Here is a 12,481-nt window from a genome sequence, read left to right as displayed (position 1 = left end):
GTCTATCTAACCCCAGACTGGGTACGTCTATCTAACCCCAGACTGGGTACGTCTATCTAACCCCAGACTGGGTACGTCTATCTAACCCCAGACTGGGTACGTCTATCTAACCCCAGACTGGGTACGTCTATCTAACCCCAGACTGGGTACGTCTATCTAACCCCAGACTGGGTACGTCTATCTAACCCCAGACTGGGTACGTCTATCTAACCCCAGACTGGGTACGTCTATCTAACCCCAGACTGGGTATGTCTATCTAACCCCAGACTCCTACACTATACACTGGGTATGTCTATCTAACCCCAGACTGGGTACGTCTATCTAACCCCAGACTGGGTATGTCTATCTAACCCCAGACTGGGTATGTCTATCTAACCCCAGACTCCTACACTATACACTGGGTATGTCTATCTAACCCCAGACTGGGTATGTCTATCTAACCCCAGACTGGGTATGTCTATCTAACCCCAGACTGGGTATGTCTATCTAACCCCAGACTGGGTATGTAACCCCAGACTGGGTATGTAACCCCAGACTGGGTATGTAACCCCAGACTGGGTATGTAACCCCAGACTGGGTATGTAACCCCAGACTGGGTATGTAACCCCAGACTGGGTATGTAACCCCAGACTGGGTATGTAACCCCAGACTGGGTATGTAACCCCAGACTGGGTATGTAACCCCAGACTGGGTATGTAACCCCAGACTGGGTATGTAACCCCAGACTGGGTATGTAACCCCAGACTGGGTAACCCCAGATGTAACCCCAGACTGGGTATGTAACCCCAGACTGGGTATCTAACCCCAGACTGGGTATCTAACCCCAGACTGGGTATCTAACCCCAGACTGGGTATGTAACCCCAGACTGGGTATGTAACCCCAGACTGGGTATGTAACCCCAGACTGGGTATGTAACCCCAGACTGGGTATGTAACCCCAGACTGGGTATGTAACCCCAGACTGGGTATGTAACCCCAGACTGGGTATGTAACCCCAGACTGGGTATGTAACCCCAGACTGGGTATCTAACCCCAGACTGGGTATCTAACCCCAGACTGGGTATCTAACCCCAGACTGGGTATGTCTATCTAACCCCAGACTCCTACACTATACACTGGGTATGTCTATCTAACCCCAGACTGGGTACGTCTATCTAACCCCAGACTGGGTACGTCTATCTAACGCCAGACTGGGTACGTCTATCTAACGCCAGACTGGGTACGTCTATCTAACCCCAGACTGGGTACGTCTATCTAACCCCAGACTGGGTATGTCTATCTAACCCCAGACTGGGTATGTCTATCTAACCCCAGACTGGGTATGTCTATCTAACCCCAGACTGGGTACGTCTATCTAACCCCAGACTGGGTACGTCTATCTAACCCCAGACTGGGTACGTCTATCTGACCCCAGACTGGGTACGTCTATCTAACCCCAGACTGGGTATCTAACCCCAGACTGGGTATCTAACCCCAGACTGGGTATCTAACCCCAGACTGGGTATCTAACCCCAGACTGGGTATGTCTATCTAACCCCAGACTGGGTATCTAACCCCAGACTGGGTATCTAACCCCAGACTGGGTATCTAACCCCAGACTCCTACACTATACACTGGGTATGTCTATCTAACCCCAGACTGGGTATGTCTATCTAACCCCAGACTGGGTATGTCTATCTAACCCCAGACTGGGTAAGTCTATCTAACCCCAGACTCCTACACTATACACTGGGTATGTCTATCTAACCCCAGACTGGGTACGTCTATCTAACCCCAGACTGGGTACGTCTATCTAACCCCAGACTGGGTACGTCTATCTAACCCCAGACTGGGTACGTCTATCTAACCCCAGACTGGGTACGTCTATCTAACCCCAGACTGGGTACGTCTATCTAACCCCAGACTGGGTACGTCTATCTAACCCCAGACTGGGTACGTCTATCTAACCCCAGACTGGGTACGTCTATCTAACCCCAGACTGGGTACGTCTATCTAACCCCAGACTGGGTACGTCTATCTAACCCCAGACTGGGTACGTCTATCTAACCCCAGACTGGGTACGTCTGTCTAACCCCAGACTGGGTACGTCTGTCTAACCCCAGACTGGGTACGTCTGTCTAACCCCAGACTGGGTACGTCTGTCTAACCCCAGACTGGGTACGTCTGTCTAACCCCAGACTGGGTACGTCTGTCTAACCCCAGACTGGGTACGTCTGTCTAACCCCAGACTGGGTACGTCTGTCTAACCCCAGACTGGGTACGTCTGTCTAACCCCAGACTGGGTACGTCTGTCTAACCCCAGACTGGGTACGTCTGTCTAACCCCAGACTGGGTACGTCTGTCTAACCCCAGACTGGGTACGTCTGTCTAACCCCAGACTGGGTACGTCTGTCTAACCCCAGACTGGGTACGTCTGTCTAACCCCAGACTGGGTACGTCTGTCTAACCCCAGACTGGGTACGTCTGTCTAACCCCAGACTGGGTACGTCTATCTAACCCCAGACTGGGTACGTCTATCTAACCCCAGACTGGGTACGTCTATCTAACCCCAGACTGGGTACGTCTATCTAACCCCAGACTGGGTACGTCTATCTAACCCCAGACTGGGTACGTCTATCTAACCCCAGACTGGGTACGTCTATCTAACCCCAGACTGGGTACGTCTATCTAACCCCAGACTGGGTACGTCTATCTAACCCCAGACTGGGTACGTCTATCTAACCCCAGACTGGGTATGTCAGTACAGCCTATTTGGTTTGAAATGTTCCCTTGCAGTGGGATGGTGGATTGTGACTGGTATGTTGTGTATCCTACAGCTCGGCAGTCTGTTCTCCAGTCACTGCCTACCAGAGGTGACTCAGGCCATGTGGGACTTTTACCTCCAACAGGCTGACCCTTTCCTCATCTTCTTCCTCCTGCTCATCATCCTCGTCAATGCCAAGTACCCACTATTACAACATATTCATAATACAAACCAGATTACAACACGTAGCTACCGATATTACTATCACAAACTGATCAATACCAGGTCTTCCATGCTCTGATATTGCATTACTACTTTTGGTTCCCCCCTAGAGATAACATCCTGTTTGTTCCCTCCCTTGAGATAACATCCTGTTTGTTCCCTCCCTTGAGATAACATCCTGTTTGTTCCCTCCCTAGAGATAACATCCTGTTTGTTCCCTCCCTTGAGATAACATCCTGTTTGTTCCCTCCTTAGAGATAACATCCTGTTTGTTCCCCCCCTAGAGATAACATCCTGTTTGTTCCCCCCCTAGAGATAACATCCTGTTTGTTCCCCCCCTAGAGATAACATCCTGTTTGTTCCCCCCCTAGAGATAACATCCTGTTTGTTCCCCCCCTAGAGATAACATCCTGTTTGTTCCGCCCCTAGAGATAACATCCTGTTTGTTCCCCCCCTAGAGATAACATCCTGTTTGTTCCGCCCCTAGAGATAACATCCTGTTTGTTCCGCCCCTAGAGATAACATCCTGTTTGTTCCGCCCCTAGAGATAACATCCTGTTTGTTCCCCCCCTAGAGATAACATCCTGTTTGTTCCGCCCCTAGAGATAACATCCTGTTTGTTCCCCCCCTAGAGATAACATCCTGCAACAAGAAGGGGACAGTAAAGAAGATCTCATTAGTAAGTTATCTGCTTCTGGATTCAGCTTCTAGGCTGCTGTGTGTTGAATGCAGGGTTCTAACCTGTGTGTTTGTTACAGAGATGTTGGAGGACTCTCCTGCCCTGTTAGAGGCTGATGACATAGAAGACCTGTTCTCTCTGGCCCAGTATTACTGGAGCAAGACCCCCCTGTCTCTCAGAAAGGTAAAGTACCGTTATGGGTCCCTCCTTATACAGCTGGCACGGGGCCCTGCTCAATACAGCTGGCACGGGGCCCTGCTCAATACAGCTGGCACGGGGCCCTGCTCAATACAGCTGGCACGGGGCCCTGCTCAATACAGCTGGCACGGGGCCCTGCTCAATACAGCTGGCACGGGGCCCTGCTCAATACAGCTGGCACGGGGCCCTGCTCAATACAGCTGGCACGGGGCCTTGCTCAATACAGCTGGCACGGGGCCTTGCTCAATACAGCTGGCACGGGGCCCTGCTCAATACAGCTGGCACGGGGCCCTGCTCAATACAGCTGGCACGGGGCCCTGCTCAATACAGCTGGCACGGGGCCCTGCTCAATACAGCTGGCACGGGGCCCTGCTCAATACAGCTGGCACGGGGCCCTGCTCAATACAGCTGGCACGGGGCCCTGCTCAATACAGCTGGCACGGGGCCCTGCTCAATACAGCTGGCACGGGGCCCTGCTCAATACAGCTGGCACGGGGCCCTGCTCAATACAGCTGGCACGGGGCCCTGCTCAATACAGCTGGCACGGGGCCCTGCTCAATACAGCTGGCACGGGGCCCTGCTCAATACAGCTGGCACGGGGCCCGGCTCAATACAGCTGGCACGGGGCCCGGCTCAATACAGCTGGCACGGGGCCCTGCTCAATACAGCTGGCACGGGGGCCCTGCTCAATACAGCTGGCACGGGGGCCCTGCTCAATACAGCTGGCACGGGGCCCGGCTCAATACAGCTGGCACGGGGCCCTGCTCAATACAGCTGGCACGGGGCCCTGCTCAATACAGGGTGAATACCTTACTGTAAAATGCTTACTTTCAAACTCTTAACCAACAAGTTTTCAGAATATAGAGTTAATTAAGAAAATACTTACCTAAATAAAGTCAACAAAATAACAAGGATACAGGGGGTACCAGTACAGAGTCAGTGTGGAGGTTATATACAGGGGGTACCAGTACAGAGTCAGTGTGGAGGTTATATACAGGGGTTACCGGTACAGAGTCAATGTGGAGGTTATATACAGGGGGTACCAGTACAGAGTCAATGTGGAGGTTATATACAGGGGGTACCAGTACAGAGTCAATGTGGAGACTATATACAGGGGGTACCGGTACAGAGTCAGTGTGGAGGTTATATACAGGGGGAACCGGTACCGAGTCAGTGTGGAGGTTATATACAGGGGGAACCGGTACCGAGTCAGTGTGGAGGTTATATACAGGGGGTACCGGTACCGAGTCAGTGTGGAGGTTATATACAGGGGGAACCGGTACCGAGTCAGTGTGGAGGTTATATACAGGGGGTACCGGTACAGAGTCAATGTGGAGGCTATATACAGGGGGTACCGAGTCAGTGTGGAGGTTATATACAGGGGTACCGAGTCAGTGTGGAGGCTATATACAGGGGGTACCGGTACAGAGTCAATGCGGAGGCTATATACAGGGGGTACCAGTACAGAGTCAATGTGGAGGCTATATACAGGGTATTACGGTACAGAGTCAATGTGGAGACTATATACAGGGGGTACCGGTACAGAGTCAGTGTGGAGGCTATATACAGGGGGTACCGGTACCGAGTCAGTGTGGAGATAATATATACAGGGGGTACCGGTACCCATTCGCACTACCCTCTGTAGTGCCTTGCGGTCGGAGGCCCCCGTGCCTTCTTCACGACTGTCTTGGTGTGTTTGGACCATTCTAGTTTGTTGGTGATGTGGACACCAAGGAACTTGAAACTCTCAACCCGCTCCACTACAGCCCCTTTGATGTTAATGGGGGCCTGTTCAGCCTGCCTTTTCCTGTAGTCCACGATTAGCTCCTTTGTCTTGCTCACATTGAGGGGGAGGTTGTTGTCCTGGCACCACCCGGCCAGGTCTCTGACCTCCTCCCTATAGCCTGTCTCATCGTTGATCAGGCCTACCACTGTTGTGTCGTCAGCAAACTTAATGATGGGGTTGTAGTCATGCCTGGCCATGCAGTCATGGGTGAACAGGGAGTACAGGAGGGGACTGAGCACGCACCCCTGAGGGGCCCCAGTGTTGAGGATCAGCGTAGCAGACGTGTTGTTGCCTACCCTTACCAGCTGGGGACGGCCCATCAGGAAGTCCAGGATCCAGTTGCAGAGGGAGGTGTTTAGTCCCAGGGTCCTTAGCTCAGTGATGAGCTTTGAGGGTACTATGGTGTTGAACGCTGAGCTGTAGTCAATTAACAACATTCTCAGTACAACACAACTAACATGGAGCCCGGTTGAATATAACTGAAGTTGCTGCAGGCCCATGCAGTAAGTGGCAGTATTGTGAGGGAAGAAGAAGCTTGATAAATGTCATTGGAGAATACCTTTACATTTCTCTGAACTGTTTTAATTCTCTTCAGTGGTTCATGTTAAGTTGCTAGCTTTCATAATGTATGTAGCAGTATGTCTCTGTGTGTGTAGGAGAACCAGACGTTGACTCTCTGTGTGTAGGAGAACCAGACGTTGACTCTCTGTGTGTAGGAGAACCAGACGTTTACTCTCTGTGTGTAGGAGAACCAGACGTTGACTCTCTGTGTGTAGGAGAACCAGACGTTGACTCTCTGTGTGTAGGAGAACCAGACGTTGACTCTCTGTGTGTAGGAGAACCAGACGTTGACTCTCTGTGTGTAGGAGAACCAGACGTTGACTCTCTGTGTGTGTAGGAGAACCAGACGTTGACTCTCTGTGTGTGTAGGAGAACCAGACGTTGACTCTCTGTGTGTAGGAGAACCAGACGTTGACTCTCTGTGTGTAGGAGAACCAGACGTTGACTCTCTGTGTGTAGGAGAACCAGACGTTGACTCTCTGTGTGTAGGAGAACCAGACGTTGACTCTCTGTGTGTAGGAGAACCAGACGTTGACTCTCTGTGTGTAGGAGAACCAGACGTTGACTCTCTGTGTGTAGGAGAACCAGACGTTGACTCTCTGTGTGTAGGAGAACCAGACGTTGACTCTCTGTGTGTAGGAGAACCAGACGTTGACTCTCTGTGTGTAGGAGAACCAGACGTTGACTCTCTGTGTGTAGGAGAACCAGACGTTGACTCTCTGTGTGTAGGAGAACCAGACGTTGACTCTCTGTGTGTAGGAGAACCAGACGTTGACTCTCTGTGTGTGTAGGAGAACCAGACGTTGACTCTCTCTGTGTGTGTAGGAGAACCAGACGTTGACTCTCTCTGTGTGTGTAGGAGAACCAGACGTTGACTCTCTCTGTGTGTAGGAGAACCAGACGTTGACTCTCTCTGTGTGTAGGAGAACCAGACGTTGACTCTCTCTGTGTGTAGGAGAACCAGACGTTGACTCTCTCTGTGTGTAGGAGAACCAGACGTTGACTCTCTGTGTGTGTAGGAGAACCAGACGTTGACTCTCTCTCTGTGTGTGTAGGAGAACCAGACGTTGACTCTCTCTCTGTGTGTGTAGGAGAACCAGACGTTGACTCTCTCTGTGTGTGTAGGAGAACCAGACGTTGACTCTCTATGTGTGTAGGAGAACCAGACGTTGACTCTCTGTGTGTAGGAGAACCAGACGTTGACTCTGTGTGTAGGAGAACCAGACGTTGACTCTCTGTGTGTAGGAGAACCAGACGTTGACTCTCTCTGTGTGTGTGTAGGAGAACCAGACGTTGACTCTCTCTGTGTGTGTGTAGGAGAACCAGACGTTGACTCTCTCTGTGTGTGTGTAGGAGAACCAGACGTTGACTCTCTCTGTGTGTGTGTAGGAGAACCAGACGTTGACTCTCTCTGTGTGTGTGTAGGAGAACCAGACGTTGACTCTCTCTGTGTGTGTGTGTAGGAGAACCAGACGTTGACTCTCTCTCTCTGTGTCTGTAGGAGAACCAGACGTTGACTCTCTCTCTCTGTGTCTGTAGGAGAACCAGACGTTGACTCTCTCTCTGTCTGTAGGAGAACCAGACGTTGACTCTCTCTGTGTGTTGGAGAACCAGACGTTGACTCTCTCTCTCTGTGTCTGTAGGAGAACCAGACGTTGACTCTCTCTGTGTGTGTAGGAGAACCAGACGTTCAAATCAAATCAAATCAAATCAAATTTTATTTGTCACATACACATGGTTAGCAGATGTTAAATGCGAGTGTAGCGAAATGCTTGTGCTTCTAGTTCCGACAATGCAGTGATAACCAACAAGTAATCTAACTAACAATTCCAAAACTACTGTCTTATACACAGTGTAAGGGGATAAGGAATATGTACATAAGGATATATGAATGAGTGATGGTACAGAGCAGCATACAGTAGATGGTATCGAGTACAGTATATACATATGAGATGAGTGTGTAGACAAAGTAAACAAAGTGGCATAGTTAAAGTGGCTAGTGATACATGTGTTACATAAGGATGCAGTCGATGATGTAGAGTACAGTATATACATATGCATATGAGATGAATAATGTAGGGTAAGTAACATTATATAAGGTAGCATTGTTTAAAGTGGCTAGTGATATATTTACATAATTCCCATCAATTCCCATTATTAAAATGGCTGGAGTTGGGTCAGTGTCAATGACAGTGTGTTGGCAGCAGCCACTCAATGTTAGTGGTGGCTGTTTAACAGTCTGATGGCCTTGAGATAGAAGCTGTTTTTCAGTCTCTCGGTCCCAGCTTTGATGCACCTGTACTGACCTCGCCTTCTGGATGATAGCGGGGTGAACAGGCAGTGGTTCGGGTGGTTGATGTCCTTGATGATCTTTATGGCCTTCCTGTAACATCGGGTGGTGTAGGTGTCCTGGAGGGCAGGTAGTTTGCCCCGGTGATGCGTTGTGCAGTCCTCACTACCCTCTGGAGAGCCTTACGGTTGAGGGCGGAGCAGTTGCCGTACCAGGCGGTGATACAGCCCGCCAGGATGCTCTCGATTGTGCATCTGTAGAAGTTTGTGAGTGCTTTTGGTGACAAGCCGAATTTCTTCAGCCTCCTGAGGTTGAATAGGCGCTGCTGCGCCTTCTTCACGACGCTGTCAGTGTGAGTGGACCAATTCAGTTTGTCTGTGATGTGTATGCCGAGGAACTTAAAACTAGCTACCCTCTCCACTACTGTTCCATCGATGTGGATAGGGGGGTGTTCCCTCTGCTGTTTCCTGAAGTCCACAATCATCTCCTTAGTTTTGTTGACGTTGAGTGTGAGGTTATTTTCCTGACACCACACTCCGAGGGCCCTCACCTCCTCCCTGTAGGCCGTCTCGTCGTTGTTGGTAATCAAGCCTACCACTGTTGTGTCGTCCGCAAACTTGATGATTGAGTTGGAGGCGTGCGTGGCCACGCAGTCGTGGGTGAACAGGGAGTACAGGAGAGGGCTCAGAACGCACCCTTGTGGGGCCCCGTGTTGAGGATCAGCGGGGGAGGAGATGTTGTTGCCTACCCTCACCACCTGGGGCGGCCCGTCAGGAAGTCCAGTACCCAGTTGCACAGGGCGGGGTCGAGACCCAGGGTCTCGAGCTTGATGACGAGCTTGGAGGGTACTATGGTGTTGAATGCCGAGCTGTAGTCGATGAACAGCATTCTCACATAGGTATTCCTCTTGTCCAGGTGGGTTAGGGCAGTGTGCAGTGTGGTTGAGATTGCATCGTCTGTGGACCTATTTGGGCGGTAAGCAAATTGGAGTGGGTCTAGGGTGTCAGGTAGGGTGGAGGTGATATGGTCCTTGACTAGTCTCTCAAAGCACTTCATGATGACGGAAGTGAGTGCTATGGGGCGGTAGTCGTTTAGCTCAGTTACCTTAGCTTTCTTGGGAACAGGAACAATGGTGGCCCTCTTGAAGCATGTGGGAACAGCAGACTGGTATAGGGATTGATTGAATATGTCCGTAAACACACCGGCCAGCTGGTCTGCGCATGCTCTAAGGGCGCGGCTGGGGATGCCGTCTGGGCCTGCAGCCTTGCGAGGGTTAACACGTTTAAATGTCTTACTCACCTCGGCTGCAGTGAAGGAGAGACCGCATGTTTCCGTTGCAGGCCGTGTCAGTGGCACTGTATTGTCCTCAAAGCGGGCAAAAAAGTTATTTAGTCTGCCTGGGAGCAAGACATCCTGGTCCGTGACTGGGCTGGATTTCATCTTGTAGTCCGTGATTGACTGTAGACCCTGCCACATGCCTCTTGTGTCTGAGCCGTTGAATTGAGATTCCACGTTGACTCTCTCTGTGTGTAGGAGAACCAGACGTTGACTCTCTCTGTGTGTGTAGGAGAACCAGACGTTGACTCTCTCTCTCTGTGTCTGTAGGAGAACCAGACGTTGACTCTCTCTCTCTCTGTGTCTGTAGGAGAACCAGAACTTGTTTGGGTCCAGCCTGGTGGCACTGAAGGAGGAAGACATGGATCTGAGTCAGGCTCTCTGTCTCCCTGTGTCTGTCCCTGAGATACTGCAGGCCAACCAGCTGCAGCCTGTGAGTAACAACACCCCTGAGGTGCGTTCAACAAAGCTTTCATTTTCGGTTAACATGTTACTGTGGCTAATTACTGTAAGGATTAATGTAGCATTTTAGGAGCAATAACCAAACTACAAATTACTTTGATATTCCTACTACATGTAATAGAAATGTCTCTATCGACCTGTCCCAGGAAGGGGTTCGGTTCTTTGTGGTGGATTGTCGACCTGCTGAGCAGTACAACGCTGGACACCTCTCTACTGCCTTCCACCTGGACTCAGACTTGGTGAGACCTTGGGGGCACTGGAGACTAGGGAGAGGAGAATGGGGAGAGGGGGCGGTGGGGGAGAATGGGGAGGGGGGACGGGAGACTAGGGAGAGGAGAATGGGGAGAGGGGACGGTAGAGGAGAATGGGGAGTGGGGGCGGTAGAGGAGAATGGGGAGTGGGGGCGGTAGAGGAGAATGGGGAGTGGGGGCGGTAGAGGAGAATGGGGAGAGGGGACGGTAGAGGAGAATGGGGAGTGGGGGCGGTAGAGGAGAATGGGGAGTGGGGGCGGTAGAGGAGAATGGGGAGAGGGGGCGGTAGAGGAGAATGGGGAGAGGGGACGGTAGAGGGGAATGGGGAGAGGGGACGGTAGAGGAGAATGGGGAGTGGGGGCGGTAGAGGAGAATGGGGAGTGGGGGCGGTAGAGGAGAATGGGGAGTGGGGGCGGTAGAGGAGAATGGGGAGTGGGGGCGGTAGAGGAGAATGGGGAGGGGACGGTAGAGTAGAATGGGGAGGGGGACGGTAGAGTAGAATGGGGAGTGGGGGCGGTAGAGGAGAATGGGGAGTGGGGGCGGTAGAGGAGAATGGGGAGTGGGGGCGGTAGAGGAGAATGGGGAGAGGGGACGGTAGAGGAGAATGGGGAGAGGGGACGGTAGAGGAGAATGGGGAGTGGGGGCGGTAGAGGAGAATGGGGAGTGGGGACGGTAGAGGAGAATGGGGAGTGGGGGCGGTAGAGGAGAATGGGGAGAGGGGACGGTAGAGGAGAATGGGGAGCCGACCCTTTTGTGACCAAAAACAGCATTGCAACACGGTGCTACGCTCCAAATCATCCATTTCCGTAGGGTATAAACCGTCCGTCTCCGTAGGGTATAAACCGTCCGTCTCCGTAGGGTATAAACCGTCCGTCTCCGTAGGGTATAAACTGTCCGTCTCCGTAGGGTATAAACCGTCCGTCTCCGTAGGGTATAAACCGTCCGTCTCCGTAGGGTATAAATCGGCTTATCGGCTATCTCCCTGCGGACCTACTTTCTCTCGCTCTCCCTCTGTGGTCTTACTCTGTCAAAATGGCACCCGTTTCCCTATATAGTGCACTATATGGGCTCTGGTCAAAAGTAGTGCACACTATATCGGGAATAGGGTGCCATATGGGTGCCACCCTTAACCTTTCATCTGTTGCTGTGTGTCTCTAGATGCTGCAGAACCCGTCAGAGTTCAGCCTATCAGTGAAGTCCCTCCTGGAGGCCCAGAAACAGAGTCTAGAGTCTGGCTCCATCGCTAGTGGAGAACACCTCTGCTTCATGGGTTCAGGGAGGGAGGAGGAGGACATGTACATGAACATGGTGCTGGCACACTTCCTACAGGTAGGAGAGTAGTATTTCAAAATAGACAGTGATTCATCCTACATCTTGTTGGGCATTAGATGCATACCTGTTATTACAATTCAACCCTTTCTGTTATAGTGCAACCATTTTTTATTACAATTCAACCGATCTGTCAGTGCTAACGAGGGGGTTTCTCTCACAGAAAAACAAAGAATATGTCAGTATCGCTAAAGGTGGTTTTATGGGTGAGTGTTATTATTAACATTTTAAACAATTCATATAAATAAATGAATAGACCTACTTATTTTTGTCTTGATGGGTGCAAACCTAAATGAAATAGTGTCTGTCCTGTTGTGTTGTCCAGCCCTGCAGCAGCACCTAACAGACATCAATGTGGAGGGGCCAGACAACTATGTCCACTGGATAGTCAGCACCTCTGGATCAGCTGAAGTGAGTTCACTGGAGGGAGGATTACACTGGAGCTAGTCTGTAGCCACTGTCATGGGAGGATTACACTGCAGCCACTGTCAAGGGAGGATTTACACTGGAGCTAGTCTGTAGCCACTGTCATGGGAGGATTACACTGGAGCTAGTCTGTAGCCACTGTCAAGGGAGGATTACACTGCAGCCACTGTCAAGGGAGGATTACACTGGAGCTAGTCTG

The 12,481-nt window shown here is 51.2% G+C and overlaps 1 protein-coding gene across 5 annotated transcripts in view; it reads left to right on the top strand.

The window, feature by feature from the left end:
- The window catches only part of tbc1d23 (TBC1 domain family, member 23), a 142,098-nt gene that overhangs the window by 95,180 nt on the left and 34,437 nt on the right, over window positions 1–12,481 (top strand). For 3 of the 5 annotated variants that reach the window (XM_052475764.1, XM_052475762.1, XM_052475765.1), the window contains exons 6-13: window positions 2,817–2,941; window positions 3,598–3,644; window positions 3,724–3,827; window positions 10,125–10,268; window positions 10,423–10,515; window positions 11,686–11,856; window positions 12,020–12,062; window positions 12,182–12,267. In XM_052475764.1, coding sequence (XP_052331724.1) covers window positions 2,817–2,941; window positions 3,598–3,644; window positions 3,724–3,827; window positions 10,125–10,268; window positions 10,423–10,515; window positions 11,686–11,856; window positions 12,020–12,062; window positions 12,182–12,267 — 813 coding nt within the window. The remainder of the gene's footprint in view (window positions 1–2,816; window positions 2,942–3,597; window positions 3,645–3,723; window positions 3,828–10,124; window positions 10,269–10,422; window positions 10,516–11,685; window positions 11,857–12,019; window positions 12,063–12,181; window positions 12,268–12,481) is intronic. The other 2 variants (XM_052475766.1, XM_052475763.1) reach the window with 1 other exon arrangement.

The sequence above is a fragment of the Oncorhynchus keta genome, chromosome 22 (genome assembly GCF_023373465.1).
Source record: "Oncorhynchus keta strain PuntledgeMale-10-30-2019 chromosome 22, Oket_V2, whole genome shotgun sequence".
Lineage (NCBI taxonomy): Eukaryota > Metazoa > Chordata > Actinopteri > Salmoniformes > Salmonidae > Oncorhynchus > Oncorhynchus keta.
This window is presented reverse-complemented; position numbering and strand designations above follow the sequence as displayed.